General features: G+C 58.2%; 1 protein-coding gene across 1 annotated transcript in view; it reads right to left on the bottom strand.

Moving 5' to 3' along the window:
* Window positions 1–17,728, bottom strand: part of CCDC85C (coiled-coil domain containing 85C) — a 79,312-nt gene extending 61,584 nt beyond the window's left edge. Inside the window, exon 1 of the mRNA XM_064292996.1 lies at window positions 16,957–17,728. Within this exon, the coding sequence (XP_064149066.1) occupies window positions 16,957–17,728 (772 nt within the window). The remainder of the gene's footprint in view (window positions 1–16,956) is intronic.
* Window positions 17,729–19,020: the final 1,292 nt, after the last annotated feature.

Here is a 19,020-nt window from a genome sequence, read left to right as displayed (position 1 = left end):
TCCAGCTCTGCCACTTTCTACACAGGGATCTTGGGCAAGCAACCTAACCTCTGTGCCTCAGTTTCCTCTTCTGCAAAATGGAGGAAGTATGAGTACCTTAATGGAGCCCTGGTGGCACAGTGGTAGTAAGCACTCATCTGCTAACAGAAAGGTTGGCAGTTCGAACCCACCAACAGCTCCAGGTAAGAAAGACTTGGCAATCTGCTCGCATACAGATGCAGCCTAGGAAAACCTATGGGGCAGTTCTCCTCTGTCCTACAGGGCTGCTCTGGAATGGACTTGACAGCACCTGACAACAACATGACTAGCTTGGTTTTGTGAGGGTTGAGTGAGTGAATAAAGCACTGAGTAAGTGTCAGCTATCATTTGGAAACCCTGGTAGAATAATGGTTAAGAGCTACGGCTGCTAATCAAAAAAAAAAGGTCTGCAGTTCAAATCTACCAGGCACTCCTTGGAAACTGTATGGGGTAGTTCTACTCTGTCCCACGGGGTTGCTATGAGTCGGAATTGACTCAAGAGCAATGGTTTTGGTTTGTTTTTTTATCATTGTTATTACTATTTTTATCACTGTACCACTTGTCCTGCTTGATCCTCAACAGACCATGAGAGGAAAGGAGGGGGTTACCCCATCTAACTGAGGGTCTGCAGTGAGGCATGTGTATTTGTGTGACCCATCTAGGGTCAGTGCCTGGGTACCAGGACCCCCCCACCCCACCCAAGAAAGCCTCAGCTGGCCTAGAGCCTCAGAGGGCCAGCCAAAGTAACCAATCATTGCCTGCCTGGGACTCAAAAGAGAGCCAGGTGGGGCTGTCCCAGACCTTTACCAAGCACGGCAGGGAGGTAGGCAAGATGGCCAGAGGCTGGGAAGGGCCCCGGCCAGGGCACAGGAACCAGGCCGGCTGGCATTGATCTCCTTCCTCCCACCACAGAGCACCACCCCTGTCTGGGCAGGGCTTTCTTTCCAGGCTGCTCTGCTCTGCCTTGGGTGGCACCCAGACCACATGGTAACAATGACCCCATGCGACTCGGAAGCCCAGAAATAGAGGGGACTTCAGGAGTCCTTTACAGATGGCACGGAGGTCTGGGGGTAGGGGGACTGGCCAGGGTCTCCGTGAGTCCAGGGCAGCGCTGGGGCCAGACTCAGGCCCAGAGCCTTCCCCCAGGTTCCTAAAGGCCAGCACCCACCTCTCACGCACACTCAGAAAAGCCGACTCATCTCCCCATTTCGAGGGCACAGAGAGACAGCCAAACCCCACCTGGCTCCAGAGCTCAGGCCAGAAGGGTACAGCAGTGGTGGAGGACACAGCCCTCAGCGCAGGCACCCGAGGCACGGGTCCCACCTGCCACCAAGGCCCCTCATAGCTGGTGACACCCCTATCGGGGACAACACAAAGAACTGAAAGGCCAGGGGTGCAGGACCCCCAAAAGCCCTGCACCTCCCCAGCATGCACACAGAAACCGAGGCACAGAAAGTGGTACTTGTCTACATACCACAGTGGGCAACTGCCAGAACATTCTACAGCGGGGGACACATAGGAGTATGGGTGAAATTCCATGGGCTAGGGGGCCCTGTGTCCCCCTCCCCGTTGGATGGGAATGCACAGCCCCACCCACCTGCACATCCACACTGGGATCTTGAGTGATAAATGGACGCGTTTTCGGAAAGAAAGCTCATTAAGGAGGCACCACTTCCAGGTACCAACTCATCATTCCCACACGGGAGCATCCCCCTGTCTGAGCTACCAGAGCCGAGGGCAGGAAGGGTGCCAGCAATCCCCATTTTACTTCGCCAGCAATCCCCATTTTATTGCGCAAGGCTCAGAGTGGGGCCAGGTGCCCCCAAGGACACCACGGGCCCTTAAAGCCCAGAGCAGCAGTAATGTGGGGCTCAGGGGCTCACCCCCAAAACGTGTGCCTTCTCCACTGCATCCAGGACTCCGAAGACACCAGCCAGCCTGGGTCAAGCAACACCTTCCAGGGCCCCTGCCAGTCCAGGGTCCGAGCCACCTTCCCTTTGCCCCTGCAACCCCTACCCCCTAGCCCCTAATCTGCCATTTTGGTTAAGACAAATGACGCCCTCAGCACGGGTACTGAGCCAGAGAAAAAGGGGATATTCAAGAGTCACCAGAGGCTGGTCTGCAAGACTAAGGGGCTGGGGTTCCCATTTTCATTCTGCTCCTGCTGGCAGCTGCTGTGCCCCTGCAGCGGGGGAGTTAAGAGCTGGCACATGGGGCCCCCAAGGGTGCTGGGAGACGGGTGCTCGGTGTGGAGGTAATGAATGAGCTTCCTGGCTACCGCTGCTTGGTCCTGCATCAGGTGATCACCCCACTCAGACCAGCACCTGGAAGGTAAGGCCCCAGGTTACAAATGGGGCCACCTCGAGTCCTTACAGCCCAAAGCAGCAGGAAATTTCCCAGAAAATCCCAGGAGCGCTGGCTCAGTTGGAGGGGGAAAGTGGGCCGACAACCAGGGAACGCCTTGGTGACCCATGGTGACCCCATGCACAATGGACAAAACACTGCCTGGTCCTGCACCATTTCCATGTTCAGTTGCAGACTGGACTATTGTAATCCGTAGGGTTTTCACTGGCTAATTTCTGGAAGTAGATGGCCAGGCCTTTCTTCCTAGTCCATTTTAGTCTGGAACCTCTGCTAGAATCTGTCCAGCATCACAGCAACACACGGCCTCCATTAACAGCCTGTACACGAGGTGCACTGGCTGGAATCGAACCTGGGTCTCCAGCATGGAAGGCAAGAATTCTACCACTGAGCTACCACTGCACTACCCAAGGCTATGATGCTCATGTAAATCACAAACACTTAGGAGAGGGGTGCAAGCAGTGTCAGCAGGGTGGCCTCTGACGACAGGGGATGGGGCAGAGTGAGCACACAGCTTCGGCCCAACAGGTGCAGCCAGGACTATCAGACGCCCAGGAGAGCTGGCCCCTCGTTATGCCCTTCTGTCCTTGGATTCTGAGCAAGTATTTGGTTTATTTTTTATTTTTCAAAGGCTTCAGGCAGGAGCTTCACGAATCCCCGATTGTGGTTCCTCATCTTTCCCGGGCCACGGACAAATGGTCTGGGCTGCATCTCAGGCTAAAAGCTTGAGTGCACAATGGTTCCCTGAGCGCCAGCCCTGACCCCAAAATAGAAGCACCAAGCCAGGAGCCCCCAGGGATGCTGCCTGCACTACAGGGGTCCCGAGAGACCCTGGGACCTACCCACAGGGCACTAGAGGATGGCAGGAGGGCAGACCCCAGGGAAGGCCGCGCCCCCTCGCCTCCCTCCTGCTCAGAGTTTGGGCTGCACCGAAAACAAGGGGTCTTTTCATGCAGGGTTTCTCACAACTTTTCAGCTCCAGACACCTTGGAGCAGATCATGTTGCCTATAACCAAAGACGGGCTTCTAACTCAGGGCAAAGGCAGTTAAAAGATCTACGGGTTGAGGCCAGATCAAAGCAGCGCCAGGCTCCAGGACCACCCTCCACCGGCCCCCAAGACCAGGGTGGGAACACAGAGCAAGGGAGACCCTGAAAGGCCTCTGACTGCCCTCTGGAGTTGCTCCATCCAATCCCGTCAGTGGGAGGAATTTCAATGGGCAAAGGCTACAGAGCAGGGGTGGGGGCAGGGGACAGGGTTGGTGGCAGCCCCACAGGAACCCCTTGGCCAGGGGTGCAGGAGGGTTGGAGGGCACAACAGCCTTAGGGGCTGCTGGGAGCCTCCAAGGCCATTGACGACATGGCTCCCACCACCATCAAACCCATCATCACATCGCCAGAGAGAGTTCATGGGGGCTTTTGTTTGACGCCCAAACCTCAAGTTAGTGAAGTATCCTCCTCAGGGATAAAGCAGGCACCAAGCCCAGAGCCTCGCAGGGGGCGGGGCGGGAAACAGGAGGGGAGCCCACCACTGTCTGACACAAGGTCCAGTTCTTACTCCATGATCCCCCGCTGGGATCACACCCCATCATCCTGATCACCCCTCAGGTGCCGGCTCAGCAGGCAGGGGCACAGCATGCTGGGACGCAGGGGAGCAGAGGGATTGCAATAAGTCAGTTGCAATGAGCAGTAGTGGAGGGGGGCAGCCCAGGCTCAGGGCCCCAGGTGTGGTGCGTAATGGCCTCATTCTCCCGGCCAGCACCCCCGCCCCAGGGACCAGCTAGAGTAATGGCCCACAGCTGGACCGAGCAGCTCATTTGACCCCAGAGCAGTGAAGGCTGGCATGGAGAATACAGCACAGGCCGCTTCAAAAGGAAACACGTTCAACGCCTATAATGGCACAGTCAGGGCGGAAATGTCACCTCATCCGCACCAACCCAGGAGAGGAGGAAGGGTGCCAGGCTGGCCTTAAGGCCACTCTCCCACCACGTACCCACATATTTCTTAAAAAGCCACTGTTCTCAGATCTGCAGGCTTCTCGGCCTCATTCAGAGGACAAGGAGGTGGCAGCTGGGCACCAGCGGGCTGGGCTCTGCGTGGGAGGCCCCAGAGCTGCGTGGTCCTGGAGCCATGTGCCCCGCTGCTCACATGGCCTTGGTCTCTGCACATCTACAGGAGCCCACACCGCAGTTCAGGCCCTGGCACCTCCCATAGGTGGGCAAAAATGGTGCCCACACACAGGCCATCCACCCGAGATGAACTAAGGACCACTGGGGCTCTCACACACAACTGGGGGCCAAGGGCCACGGGCCACACATCCTGTTGACTGTCCCCCTCAAGGGCTGGCCTCTGCCTCAAAGTAGGGATGGAATTTGAGAAGGTGCAGAGAGAGTCAAGGGCGGCTGTGCGTCTCCAAGGCAAGCAAGTCCTGGGGCCAGACCTAAGGTCAAGGTGGGGACGTGGCCCAGGCCGGTGGGGAGGGGCAGGATCCCGGATGTCAGGTGGGGAAGCTTCCTTCCATGGACAGGTGGGAGTCACAGGGCCAATGACGAATGATCCAACAGAACCTTCCGCAACGATGGGAGAGTTTTTTATCCGCACTGTTCACAAGGTATGGAGCACCTGAGAGGTGGCCGGTGTGGTGACCGAGGAGCTGAAACTTCTCATGCGATTTAATTTCAAATGAATTAAATTTAAACAGGACAGCTCAGGGCTGGAGCCAGGGCACAGTGCAGCCAGGAGGGGGAGGGCACCAGTCAGAGGGAGAGCACAGGAGGCCAGAGGGCAGAGGCAGGGGCCCAAACCCAGCTAGGCTCAGCGTCAACAGGACGTCATGGTAGGAAGCTGCAAGCCAAGATCAGGAGCAAGCGGTCACAGAGAGGGACCTGGGGCTTGTCAGCACAGGGGTAATGTTTCTGGCCTCGGCAGGAAGTGGATAGAGAAGGAGCTGGAAGTTGCAGTCAGGGGGTAGGAGGTACCCAGAGTGGACATCAAATGCCATGGAGAAGTCAAGACAAGAAGAGGCCACTGGTCCAAGCCAGAGCCACCTTCCTCAGGGGCTGGGACAGCCCAGGCCAATGGGCACCGTGGGGAAGGTGGTGGACTCAGCCTGGAGTGTTCCTTGGAGAAGCTCGGTGGTGAAAGGAGGAACAGAATGTACGGGGGACAACAGAAGAGAGGGATTTTGTTTTCTCTCTTTGGACTAGTAAAACCCCATTGCCGGTGAATCGATTCCTACTCATAGCGACCTTACGGGGCAGAGCAGAACTGCCCCATAGAGTCTCCAAGGAGTGGCTGGTGGATTAGCTCTTAACCGCTGCACCATCAGGGCTAGCAAACTTGAGACTATTTGCAGAGGAAGGAGCCAGGAGAGACGGAGGAGAACTAGAGAAAAGAGACGATGGTAGAGGGCGGCCCCAGGGGAGGGGCTGGAACAGAGGTGGGGGTCTGGCCAGGCCAGGCTGGGGGGCAGAAGGGCCAGCAGGGCAGTGGGAGGAGGAAGAACGAGAAACTCGTCTTTTCATTTCCTACCCCAGTACACGAGTGGTGTGTGCACATTCTGGAAAAAAATGAGAAACACAAAAAGACGAGAATGGTAGGGAGGGGCGGCTCCCGTTGTGCCAGGGCTCCCCAGAGATGTCTGCCAGCCGGGCCTTGGAGGCTTCTGAGAGCCTTGGCCAGGCCAGTAAGGCCAGAACCCGCCATCAAGGGCTGCTCCCAGCATAGCTCATTAGGAAGAGGCGCCCGTGTGGCGCTCGGGGACAGGCAGGAGTCTGGGCCGCGCACAATGGGGTCTTGTGGCCAGGTGGGGAGCAGAGGCCATGGAGCTGCTGGCTCCCGGACAACAGCGCACCCCCTTCTTGCCTTACAGCCCAGAGCGGGCGGAAAGACAGCTTCGGGGAGACAAAGAGATGCTTCCCCTGACAGTATACCGTCTATTTTTGGAAGTGGGTCGGCTCTTCTCCGTGGCTGCCGCCTCAGTGCCACGGCCCTGCCTGCATCTGTCCCCTTGAATACACAGGTCCTCCCCAATCTGGGGCAGCCCAGCCCTTCACGGTAGGGGTAGTGGGGACAAGGATCTCCTCCACGAGGTCCTGGCAGTCATTCACTCTCTGAGGGTGGGAAAGAGGTGGGGGGCAAGCTGGCTATGCCCCATGCAAAGGCACGGTGAGGACTTGAAGCCTGCTTTCCACACTTCCCAGCAGCCCTCGCCCTCCCCAGTGTCCCTGCTGCAAAGGTCAGCAAGAAGGCAGCACCGCGGCCGTTTCTCCCTCACTGCTAATGTGAACTGACACCCAGCACCCCCCAGGCTCTGTGATGCCCAGTGGCTGGCAGTGGTCCCATCCGAAGCTGGCCTGTTGGCCCTCTTCTCCGTCGTGCTGACCTCAAGCGTGGCAGCCCCAGAGCGTCCGGAGGCTGCTCCCCTCCCCGGGACTCCTGTGGTGGCTCCCACTCCAGCTGTCCGGCAGGGCCCCAGGGAGCTTTCTCCACCATGAAGTCACCCAGGACCCAGGGAAGCATCTCTGGGGCAGGCGGTATTGGGGTTTCAAAGCTCCCAGGTGAATAGCAGATACACTGGCATGGTTAGGGACCACCGATAGCTGCAAATGTGGATTTTTAGTAATTACTACGGGGAATGAGGCAGTGTTGGTTCAGGGGTAGAATTCTCCCCTTCCATGCGCAAGACCCATCCCAGTTCAATTTCTGGCCAGTGCACCTCATATGCAGCTACCACCCATCTGTCCATGGAGGCTTGCGTGTTGCTATGACGCTGAACAGGTTTCAGTGGAGCTTCCAGACTAAGACAGACCGGGAAGAAAGGCCTGGAGATCTACTTCAGAAAATCAGCCAATGAAAACCCTGTGGATCGCAATGGTCTGATGCCCAACCAATCATGCGGATGGTGCGGGACCAGGCGACATTCCGATTCCCACAGGGTCACTCGGCAGCAGCTCACAACAATAACAGGGGGAAGCAGGGAGGGTGGCATGTCAAATCCCACTCTGTGGGGGAGAGGTGATTTTTCTGGAAGGAGCTGAGGCCACGTAGTACCAAGTGTAGCAAAAGAAAATGGAAAGGTGAGTGGTCAAAGTGGTTGGGTTTAAAAAAAACAAGAGGGATAAGCGCCCTGTCCTCACCCCAACATTTACTGAGCACCTACTACATGCCAGGAAGACAGGGTCCTGCCCTCAAGAAAGTTATGAGCTGCAGAGAGACAGGACAGTGGACCAAAGGACCCCAGGTCAACCAGCAGCCTCATCCCCAGCAAACCCTACCCTGGGGAATTGGAGCCCATCATTCTCCTCTCCTCTGGTGCCCAGCCTGCTACCCTAACTAGTCCTTTAAGCAGAGACAATCAGATAGAGGTGGGAGGTGATTCCATCGGGGCTATAGACATGGCCAAGAGGAGAGAGGCTGGCCCGGGCAGGCGTCTCACCCCAGCCAGTGGACCACCTTCAAAGGGCCCTGTGGTCACAGGCAGCTGCCCACCCTGAGATGTTATCCATCCAAAGCTGAGGGTGAACCATCAGCCAAGAGACAAAACTGGGGCTGCTGGGGTATGTGTGAGGGAACCCCCCAGGAATACAGAAAACAGAGCCAGCCCACAGGACCAAAACCGTGACCGATGAAGGGCAGGATAGCAGAGAAGGAGGTCCTTTCATTGCTGCTCTGTCCATCACAGGGCCTTGAATCCAAAGGACAGAGAATATAGAGCAGCCATTTTACAGATGGGAAAATGAGGGTCCAGAGAGGGAGGAACTTGCACCTGGTCACATCGAGACCGGGCTGAAGACAGGGTTCTGTGTGTGCTGTACAAACTGCCGAACAGCAATGGGTGGATACAACTGTGCCCCGAGTTGAGGGGATAGGTCAGCTGATGGGCCACTCCGAGACCCAGCAGGTGGCTCTTCCGTATAACTATCAAGTGGGGAGCAGGGAAAAGGGGGAGACAGACTACGTGAGGTTAGGTTTCCAAGTGGATCCCTAGCAGTAACTTTGGGTCCCCTTGGAAAACTCCATCAGAAAAGGCTGGAGTCCAACTTACCCACAGTCTTTGGGAAAGCCCAACCCAGGGGCTCAGGGGGGAGAAACAGGTACTAAGAACTGCCCTGTAGGGTTTCACAGACCCCAACTGCCTGCCCAGCCTCACCCACGCTACAGCCCTCAGCGTCACCCAAATACCCTGGCTATGCAGGTAACTGCCAACTGCGGGCCTTTGACCCAGCTGTTGGTTCTGCCACACGGTGCTCTTCACTTGCTCTGCTCTGCTTTTCTTAACCCACCTTCAGGGCTCTTCCCAGCTCCCCGCCCCCTTGTCTGAGCTCCCAGCTCACCTGAAGAGGTTGAATCAACCAAGGCACTGCTGAGCACAAAAGAGGCGCTGTTAACAGCCATGCAGGGAGCAGGGTGACCCAGGCACATGCAGACAAGCCCAACAGACCAGGCCAAATCCTGGCCTCTACCTCATGTCCCTGTTCCCAGCCCTGCCCCCATCCCCATGTGACCTGCTCCTCTGCTGAGCCTGTTCTCAACCCAAATGGGGACCCCAGTCGTGCTAGGGAAGCTCTCAGTGCAGGCAGGCACATGCCGGGTTCCACCCAAAAAACAATCCTAGGACCTACCACCTGCACCAAGAGGACCAGGACCCCAGCCCCACACACTCACAGATGGACAGTGATGACAGGGGGCCATGTGGAGCGGGTCTCCTTCCTGTTTAGGCCTCCTCCCAGCCCCTCCAGGTCCAGGCAGGCAGGGACTCAGGGGGAGGGAAGCCCCACAGTACATGCAAACGTTGATCCTGAGACACCCCCAATTTAGGAATCGTTACAATGGGGAAGGGCAAAGCCCATCCTTGACGTGAGGAAGTGACTGGTGGAAGGCCTGGCTGCGGGAAGCAGGAGGGAGGAAGGAGACAGACCCTCACACACGTCTGGGGCTTCCCGCCTCCCCTTTCAAAAAACAAGCCCTCCGCTCCATCCTTATGCATCCTATACAGGGTAAGGAGCCCTGGTGGCGCAGTGGTTAAGACTACAGTGAGCTATGGATGCTAACCAAAAGGTCGGCAGTTCAAATCCACCAGCCGCTCCTTGGAAACCCTACAGGGCAGTTCTTTCAACAGCAATGAGTGGTTTTCTTACAGGGTAAACTAAGGATGTTCACAGGTGAATCCGTGAAACCCCTGATCTTTCTGCTCCCCAGAGAACTGGCAGTCCACAGCGATGTGTTCAAGTATGAGCATCTACTACCTTGCCACCCAGCTCCAGCTCTGCCCACCAACCCCACCCCTCCACCCCCAGTGGGCCTGCGGGAGTAGGGACAAGTGGCAGTGGCTGCTCGGGGTGCTTGTTTAAGGGAGGGGACCACTCCTGATCTTCTACAGCTACAGGAGCATCACGCCCCTTTAGCAGACGAGTGCTGTAAAGGGTTGAATTGTGTCCCCCAAAATATGTGTTGAAGTCCTAACCCCTGTACCTATAAATATGACCCTGCTGGGAAATACAGGTTTTCTTTTGTTAAGTTCATGAGGTCACACCAGAGTAGAAAACCAGTTGGCGTCAAGTTGACTTTGACTTCTGGATGACCCACAGCGTGTCAGAGTAGAACTACGCTTCATACGGTTTTCAAAGGCTGAGTTTTCAGAAGTAGATCACCAGGCTTTTCTTCCGAGGTGCCTGTGGGTAGACTCGAACTGCCACCTTTTCAGATAGCAGCTCAGCACATTAACTGTTTGCACCACCCCAAGTGGGTCCTGAGCCTAACCCTTCTGAGTAGGGTCTTATAAAGAGCAGAAAGGACACAGACGCACACAGGAAGACAGATGCCATCTGAGAACCTGTCTACAAGGATAGCCAGCAAACTCCAGAAACTAGGAGAGAGGTCCGCAAAAGGAACTGACCCAGTGGAGACCCTGACTTGGACTTTTAGCTTCCAGAACTGTGAGAAAATAAATCCCTGTTCTTTAAAGCCACCCACATGGGGTATTTTTTGTTACACAAGCATGCTCCTCATCCCCAAGCAACTGGGGTCCCCTTGTCATCACACACCAGGGAGATGGAAATTACCTACATCTCAGCTCCGAAGTTGCCAGAGCTGTCCTGGCAGCGATCCCAGCCACCCCAGGCTGGCCATGCTGGTTGTACGTGTGGGCAGAGCAGCCGAGCCGATCCACACCCCCTGACTACTCTGCGAGTGGCCACAGAGTGAGGCCTGGGGACACAGATGGACAGAGGGCCTCAGCCACATGCAGCAGCCAACACCATCTCCCCAGAGGTACTGCCCCACCTGAGTCACCCCCCCCATGGCTCAGGACTGTCTAACCCTAGAAGTCAAAGGTCCCAAGGAGGCAGGAAGGAGAAGGGCTTTCGAGCATACCTGCCAGGTCTGAGAACCCACAGAGAAGCGTCTCTCCTGTGGCCACCATCACTACTGCCCCAGGGCTCCATGCCTCCTCCCCCTTCCACCCCAGCTTGCACCATGCGCCAGGTAATGCTCTGAACCACCACCACCCGACTCAGAACACAGACGTGGTAAACACTCAATAAACGTCCACTGACATCTCCTCAGAGCCCTGGTGGTGCAGTGGTTAAGTGCTCAGCTGCTAACCAAAAGGTCAGCAGTTCGAATCCACCAGCCAGCTGCTCCTTGGAAACTCTATGGGGCAGTTCTACTCTGTCCTATAGGGTTGCCATGAGTCAGAATCGACTCGACGGCAGCGGGTTTTGGGTTAACATCTCCTTCCCACGTGAAGGGCAGATCACCTTTCCCAGCTACCCCGCTAAGACCCAGCCCCTTTCAGGATCCACTGGCCTGACAATTCTCCAATTGCACAAAGACCCCCACAACTGTGCGGGGTCTCGCAAGCTCCAGACCCAGCTGATTCAGGGAGGGTCACCTGAATCAGACAGGTGCTTGCACACCTTCCCCAGCGGGGAGCTCCCCACCTCTGGGGGCATTTACACTTCATTGAGCCGTAGTGGGAAACCCTGATGGCAGAGTGGTCAAGTGCTATAGCTGCTAACCAAAGGGTCGGCAGTTCAAATCCACCAGGTGCTCCTTGGAAATTCTATGGGGCAGTTCAACTCTGTCCCATAGAGTCGTTATGAGTCAGAATCAACTTGATGGCAATGGGTTTGGTTTCTTTTTTTTTTTTTTGAGTCCTAGTGGTGCAGTGGTTAAGAGCTCAGCTGCTAATCAAAAAGTCAGCAGTTCGAATCCACCAGCCACTCCTCAGAAACCCTGTGGGGCAGTTCTACTCTGTCCTATAGGGTCAATATGAGTCAGAATTGACTCAACAGCAAGGGGGTTGGGTTTTGTTTTTTCTTTTTCTTGAGACTTGAATGTGGGGGCTACATGGGCACAGGCTGACAGCTCCCCCTGAGCCCAGCCGTGGCTCCCAGGGCCCCCGGCTTGTCTTCTCCTGGCTCACCATTCTTGTTCTTTCTTTCAACCACTGTGGCCATGACAAGGTTTCCAGCCCCCGCACCTCCCAACAGCCTCCTCAGAAGTGGCCCAGGCTGTGGCTCCATCTTCTTGGTCTTATTTCCCTATGCATCGTGAGAACACCTTGGTAGTCCTGGGCTTCCAATAGAGACCTGGGCTCCAGGCCCCACCTCCAGACCTTAGTCATGCTGGTTACCGCTGCCTGGAAGCCATCTGCCTTCCATTCAAGTAAACAAGGACCCGTTTACGGAGACCCAAATACGGCTCACAGCGTGTCAGGGTCTCCACCCCAAGAGAGGGTCTCACCATCACTGCAGGAAACAACTACAGAAGTCCAGTCACGGGGCGGGGGGGGTCACTGAAGCCATCCTTTACCTCGCAGCTCTAGGACAGGGGTATCATTATCCTCATGGCACAGATGAGGAAACTGAGGCTCAGAGGTCCAGTAAGCTGCCGAGGTCAGACAGCAGGTGGTAAGGTCAAGATCCACCCTACCTTGCAGGCTATACTATCCCTAAGCACACAGCGCTCAGGGCTCCAGTCAGTAACGGGCTAGTGGGTCTGGTAACAGCTCCCCTAACAATTCACACACACCATTGGTCATATACCATTACGGTCCTTCTTCCCTCAGCCCAAAGATTGGTAACATTTTCCCGCTGTGCAGATGAGAAAATGGAGGCATGAGGTTAAGAAGGTCTGAGGTCCCAGGCTGTCTGTGCTCTGTGAGGGCGAAGGAGGCAAGAGTTGTGGAAAACCCCGACAGATGGGAAACACTGATCACGAGCAATAGCGGATCTCTTCCTAATCACGCTGGACGCTACCAGACTGATTTGTGTCCTAGGAGCTCAGAGTCCAGACCTGGTGAGGGGTCTGTGGGGCCACCTAAGCGGGGAAAGCCAGCCTGGTACAAAGAAGTGAAGGATGAGGAGGAAGACAGGAAGGCAGCCCTCCAGTGGGTGACGGCATGTGCCACGCCTACACTCCCCATTTCACAGATCCCCTTGAGACGAGCTGCTTCTCACGAGACAGGAGGGCAGAACTGCCCTCACGGTCAACTTCCTGAGAAGAGGTGCCACACCTTTGCCACACAGGTCCCCACCCCTGACACTCCCTCCCCCCACCCGCCCCATGTCATCCACACTTAACCATCTCCAAGGCCTGGCTGGTGCCGCCCCCTGCAACTAACCACCCCTGCAGGAGTCCTTCAGGGTCAGACAGAGCCTCTGTCCCCACCACAGGTGGCAGCAGGCACAGGGCAGTAGGCTCCAAACTCTGACACAGGAGCCCCAAGATAATCCCGGGACCCTGACTGGCCCCATGGAACTGGGAGCAAGTCACTACACCCCTCCAAGCCTCAGTTTCCCTGTCTACAATATGGTGGTGTGGAGGCCTCCCTCCTGGAGCTGTGTGGAAGCACGGAACCAAATGGGGTTGGAACAGGGAGGATCTTTGTGGTAAACCGTGGGCTGCTGGGTGTACTGTGTGGTAAGCTGTGGGGTGCTGGGCACACTCCTTGGTAAACCGTGGGCTGCTGGGCACATTGTGTGGTAAACTGTGGGGTGCTACACACACTCAGGCCCTGCCCTAGTTTACAGGCCCAGCACCCAATGCCGTTGATGGATCCCAACACGGTCAGGTTGGAGAGGGGGAAAGGCTTATCTAGCCCGCCCCATCCTTTTCACTGACCTTTGCTCCCGCCTGGCTAGGTTTTGGAAAAGCGGCCCTATTAGCCTGTCATGCCCAGCGTGCTGAGTGAGGGCCAGACATAAAAGGCCTATTCAGGGCTGGCACTCTGTCTTTTTAAAAAGGGCCCAGACCACTCCTGCTCCAGCCTCCCTTTTAAACCAACAAAAACACAAGCAGGAGGATAAACCTGTCTAGATTTGAGAAGCTCAAAATTTTAATTCAAACTTCTAAAAGTAAATAGGGCCCATTCCTAGGATTGCTGGAGGTCCAGTTTCTCTAGTTTAGCTAAAGGGAGTGGGCCATAGGGTGGGGGGTGGGGGGACAGAGAGTGTGGGGAGAGGGAGGTAGTACTGGGGGAGAGGCTAGGTGGCAGGTGGTATTGAGAGGAGAAACACCTGCAAATTATTTTGCTTGAAAATTTTATGAGTTGAAGAGTGAAAATCTGACTTTCTGGTGCCTGGGGCTCGGGCCTCAATGGGCCACATGTGATTAAAGCCAGGAGGTTCCCCCCCACACACACACACACCTCTGCTGCCAGCCAAGCAGACCCCTGTCACTTGCATATGCACGCACAGGCCCCACCAGGCCTGCCCGGAACACTGAGGGGCCACTGCCCAGCACAGCCATCTTCCATCGGGTGTCACTCTTCTCCCCAGGGAGAGCCACAGGCTGCCCCTCTGCCCGGCTCCACAATAGGTGCAGCCAGGCGCTTGGCTGTGAACATCCAGGTGAGCTGTCTCTTAGGCAGCAAGCAGAGTTTTGAAAAGAAATCGAAGTTTGTTGGGCAAGCCCGCAGGGGTCAGCAGAAGCCTGGGAGAAAGAGTCACGAACCAGATTCTAACATCTCTGAGACCTACTGTGTGTGGTCCTGTGCACGTGGCTTCGTGGGGATGAAGGTAGCACCTGGGACTTCACCCCACTTTACAGAAGAGGCACAGAGAGGGGCTCGGCGAGGTTACGTAACTTGCCCTTGATAAGTGGGGCAGCCGAGATTCAAACCCAAGCCCGTCGACCCTTCTGGGTAATGGGGTTATCAAACCATCCACTCCCTGGTTCACAGATAAGGAAATGACACCTGCCAGGATCAGAGAACGAGGGCAAACCTGGGTCAGGACCCAGGAAGAGGGAGTCATCAGCGTCTGCTCATTAATAGTTACAACAAAAATGACAACAAGTCACGGATGCCAGCCAGCACGTGGCCTGAGCAGTAAGATGACAGCAGTGGTGACCTCGCCCAGGACAGACACTTCCTATCCTAGCTGTCTTCCTGGGCAACTCTCTGAACCGCTCTGAGCCTCCACTTGCTTGCCTGTAAAATGGGGATAACATTGCTTCCAGGGGTTCTGTGAGGATGAACTGAGACCAAGTCCGCAGCACAAGTCCAGTGCCTGACTCCACTTTTGCCACCACCCTGAGGCTCCCTGTCTCTTCTTATGTCAAGACGGGTCTCACACAGCCCCCAACTACGGGTCCCAGGGCAGAAAAGCCCAGATTCTAAAAGGAGGGCCTTTACTTGTTCCCGGCCATCCTGTTCACTGGTTGGGAAGACATCTCAAGGCCACACATGACTTTGACAGACAAAACTAAACAAGAGCAGTCCTGCCAGTAACTGAACATTGTGATAATAACGCTAGATTTTCATTTCATCACCCAACAAAGCTTTGTTGCCACAAAATCTGTGGTAGTCCAGCTCTGAGTATCCCTGGGACTTACGGGTGTATGAATTCCACGGGAAACCGTATACCTCAACTCCCCACCCACCCACCAGTGGGGTGGAAAACCCCAGCTCCCGCCCAGCCCTCTGTTCATACATTCATTACTCACTGCTGCAACAGAAACACTGAGCCAGACACTCGTCCACGTCTCCTTGTCCAAACACTGACAGCACCGGTCCTGCAAACACACTACGACACCCAAGCACTTCCGCCCCCTGCAGAGAGTCACCCTGGCCAAGCGTCAGCGCTGACGCAGCTCAAAACCAGAAACCTAGCATTCCATTTCCCAGCCATAGGACTGTAGCACTCCCCTCTTTCAAACTGCCCTTGGAGAAACTGAGGCCCAGAAAATTGAGCCCCCCAAGACCCCAGGAAGATGAGACCAGAGAGGCTGGGGCTGCAACTCCTCACTAAACAGCAGGGCGCATTCCCCAACAAATGAAACCATCCAACTTTGAGCAACTCCCACTGGCCTTAAGGAGCCTGGTGGGGAGCACTGAGGGTACAGAGTTACAAAGAGAAACCAGAGTTGTAAATCAGTAACAGAATATCCTTCCAAACCCAGTCCTGCCCTCAACTCACAGGCCCAGGATAGTAAATAAAGGAAAAACTATGCTGCATCCTACCCACCCCCATGGGCACAGCTCCCACCAACACTTGGCCACCAAACCAAAGAGAAAGCATCCCTCTTCCACCCAGGATGCCACTTCAGGGAAGAGCAGTCATGCAAGGCCTAGATACATTTTTTTCCCAACTAGGAACGCCCTGAAAGAAAACCAGAAAAGGCTGTTTAATCTCCACCTTCAGGCACATAGTTTAGGCAGCAGTGAGGACCACCACCAGAACTGGAAGCCAAGCCACCAAAAATGTGGAAGAACAGGGAGGGCCCCTCACACACACACCGGCAGGAGGGGTGCCAGGCAGCAGCCGGCGGGCAGGCAGAGAAGCTGCAGGACAGCCACTGCCCAGCCCGGGGAAGAAGGTGCAGGCTGCTCGGATCCAGATCCAGGCTTGGGGCACCCTCTGCACTGGGCACGTGTGTGTGCACACAGGTGTGGAGGACAGTAGCTGAGCCTTCCTGAGGCCAAAGGTCCTCCAGCCCACACCCTGGCCACAGATGGCCATGGCACTTCCTGAACGGTGCTCAACAGTTTACAAACTCCACCCTAAGCCCTGGGATCACCATCTCCACTGTACAGATAAAGAAACTGAGGCACTAGGAGGGAAAAAGGGGACATGTGAGTCTTAGAGCCTCCATTCAGGAACATCCTGAACCTGGGAAGTGCAGGGCTTGCAGTGAACCAGGCGGAGAGTCCTGGATCCTCCAGTCCGGCTACCTCCAAGCCTTAGAACTTCCCAGTGGCGGCAGGGATCCCGAGGAAGACCCGCGGAGAAGAGGCGCCCCCGCCCATCCCGCAGTGCCCGACGCTAACCAACTGCCAACTCCGCAGGACCCGAACTTTGCTGGGGTCTAGTGGGTCCCGGCTGCGGGTTCTGAGCTGCGTGGATGGACACTCCCTTTCACTTGACCCGGTCACCACCCACCACCCAGAGCCTCCCTGCGGGTGGGGGCGGATCCCACCTGCCCGGGTCCTATGCCAGCTGAGGAGAGGTCCGAGGCTACCTCCTCTCACCGCCCAGACCTGGAGTAACGGTTGCCCCTCGGCATGGGCGCGGCGGCTGGAGGCCCCAGCCCCAGCCCGGGGGACCCGCGTGGCCCTGCCCCGCTGTCCTTACCGTGCAGACCGTTGGGGATGCTGCGGTGGTGCAGCGGCGCGGACAGGTCGTCCAGGGACCTGCGCGTGGCTCCCGCCTGGCCGTCGGGGGCCTTGTGTGGCCCCGGAGGCAGCAGCGGCGGCGGCGCGTGGTGGTGGTGGTCTGGGCTGCCGCCGCTGCCGGCGCTCGACGTGCTGCTGCCGTCGCCCACGTCGCGGGCCCCCGCGCCCGCAGTGCCGCCGGCGAGCGGCCCGCTCAGACTGGCCTGGCTGTCGATAGAGCTGCGGGAGCCCGCGCCGCCGCCGCCAGCGCCGGCCGCCAGAGCCGCGCGCTCCTCGTCCACCAGCAGCAGCAGCTCCTTGAGCTCCAGGTTCTCGCGCAGCAGGGCCTCCTGGCGCGCCTCGAGCTCGCGCAGCTTCTGCTGCGAGCGGGCCACCTCGTGCCACACGGCGCCGGCCGCGTGGCGCCCGAAGCGCTGCCACTCGCGCGCCAGCTTGCGCCCCTTCTGCCGGTCGTCGTCGAGGAAGCAGCAGAGCTCGCGCAGCTCCTGGTTGTCGTCCTGCAGCCGCTGGTTCACGTCCTTGAGGCCGCGGATCTCCAGCAGGTGTTGCTGCAGCCGCCGGTTCACGTCGCGCATCAGGCCGCCGTGCTCCAGCATGAGGCCCACCTTCTCGCCCTCGGCGCGCCGCAGCCGCCGCGCCAGCTCCTCCTTGCTCCAGCGCAGCAGCTCCTCGTCCGGCACCTGGCTCAGCTCCTCGGCCGCCGTCGCCGCCGCCGCCGGGGGCTTGGCCATGGCGGGGCCGTCACCGCGGCATCGTCCGCCCGCGGCCGCCGGCCTCGCCGGGCGCCGCTCCCCGCGCCGAAGCTGCGCTGGGCCCGGTCGCGCGGGCCGGGGGCGGGCGGGGGTCGTGTGAGGCCCGCCCCGCGCCGCCTTGCGCCCTCACGCAGCGCCGCCCGGGCCGCTGGAGCCCGCGCGCCGGGGCTTCCGAGAGCGTGGTGGCTGAGCGTCCGCTGCCGAGCCGGGCACCCTCCCGATCGAGCGAAGCAGCCGAGGCCCGCCCCCGGCCCAGCTCCCGGAGCCCGAGCGCCCCGCCCACTCCGGGCGGGGAGGGGCGGGGCGCCCAACCGGCCCCGCCTCCAGGGAAGCCAGGGGCGGGCCGAGCGTCGGCCCCCACCGTCCCCCCGCGCAGTGCGCCCGCCCGGCCGGCGCCCGGCCAGAGGCGCGTTCGCGCCCTGGTCCCGCCCCGCTACCTGTCGGATTGGGCCGCTCTGGGGGTGTGTGGGGGGGCGGGGCGCGCGCGGGGGAAGCCGCGGAGATGGTACAGTCCACCCACTGGGCTTCCAACCCCACCCCCCCGGCGGTTCAAGTTTCTGCGCCCGGAGGACGCGGTCGCGGCCAATCCCCGAGCTGCTGGGTGCTTTTAAAATGCAGGTAGGGCTGCGGGGAGGGGGCGATGGGAAAGGTGGGGCAAGGCCGCCCTTAAAGGGAACGCGCGGCAGTGGGCGCCGAGCCCCCTCCCTGGCCGCGCACCCTCTTGCCTCCGCCCCAATAAGCAAATACCCAGGGTCCGGGCGAAATGTCCCCTTCCCCTTCCCGGGGGCACCAGAGTTCAGCGAGGTATGAGATATGACAAACAATGGGACTCTGACATGGGGGTCGTCCTCCCCGGCGGCTAGGCCGCTCTTTGTCCCCTTCCCTGCCCCCGGTCTCCTCCGTCACCGCCTCCACCCCGTCCCCGCCGGAGCGCGCGGCCGGGCTGCTTGTCCACTCCGTGCGCGGGACTGTGCTGCGGCGTCTGAACACCGCGAGGGCCGGGACCTGCCAGCCGAGACCCGGAGCACGGCCTTGCCCTAGTCCCTGTCCCGATGGGAGAGGCCCCGGAAAGTGCCCCCGCTCCGGGCGCTCACAACCCCGCTCCCCCGCCCACCCGGCCGCTCGTGCCCAGGACTCGCGGGCCATATGAGGCTCGCGAGCCGGAGACCACAGAGAAGGGTGACTCCCACCGGGGCCTTAACGCCGGGGTCGAGGAGCGCTAAGCTGATCCCAAAACCACCTCTCCACCGCAGCCTCGCGGGGACCTGGCC

The sequence above is a fragment of the Loxodonta africana genome, chromosome 10 (genome assembly GCF_030014295.1).
Source record: "Loxodonta africana isolate mLoxAfr1 chromosome 10, mLoxAfr1.hap2, whole genome shotgun sequence".
Classification (NCBI taxonomy): domain Eukaryota; kingdom Metazoa; phylum Chordata; class Mammalia; order Proboscidea; family Elephantidae; genus Loxodonta; species Loxodonta africana.
The sequence above is the reverse complement of the archived record's forward strand: the minus strand, read 5'-3'. Positions and strand labels throughout refer to the sequence as shown.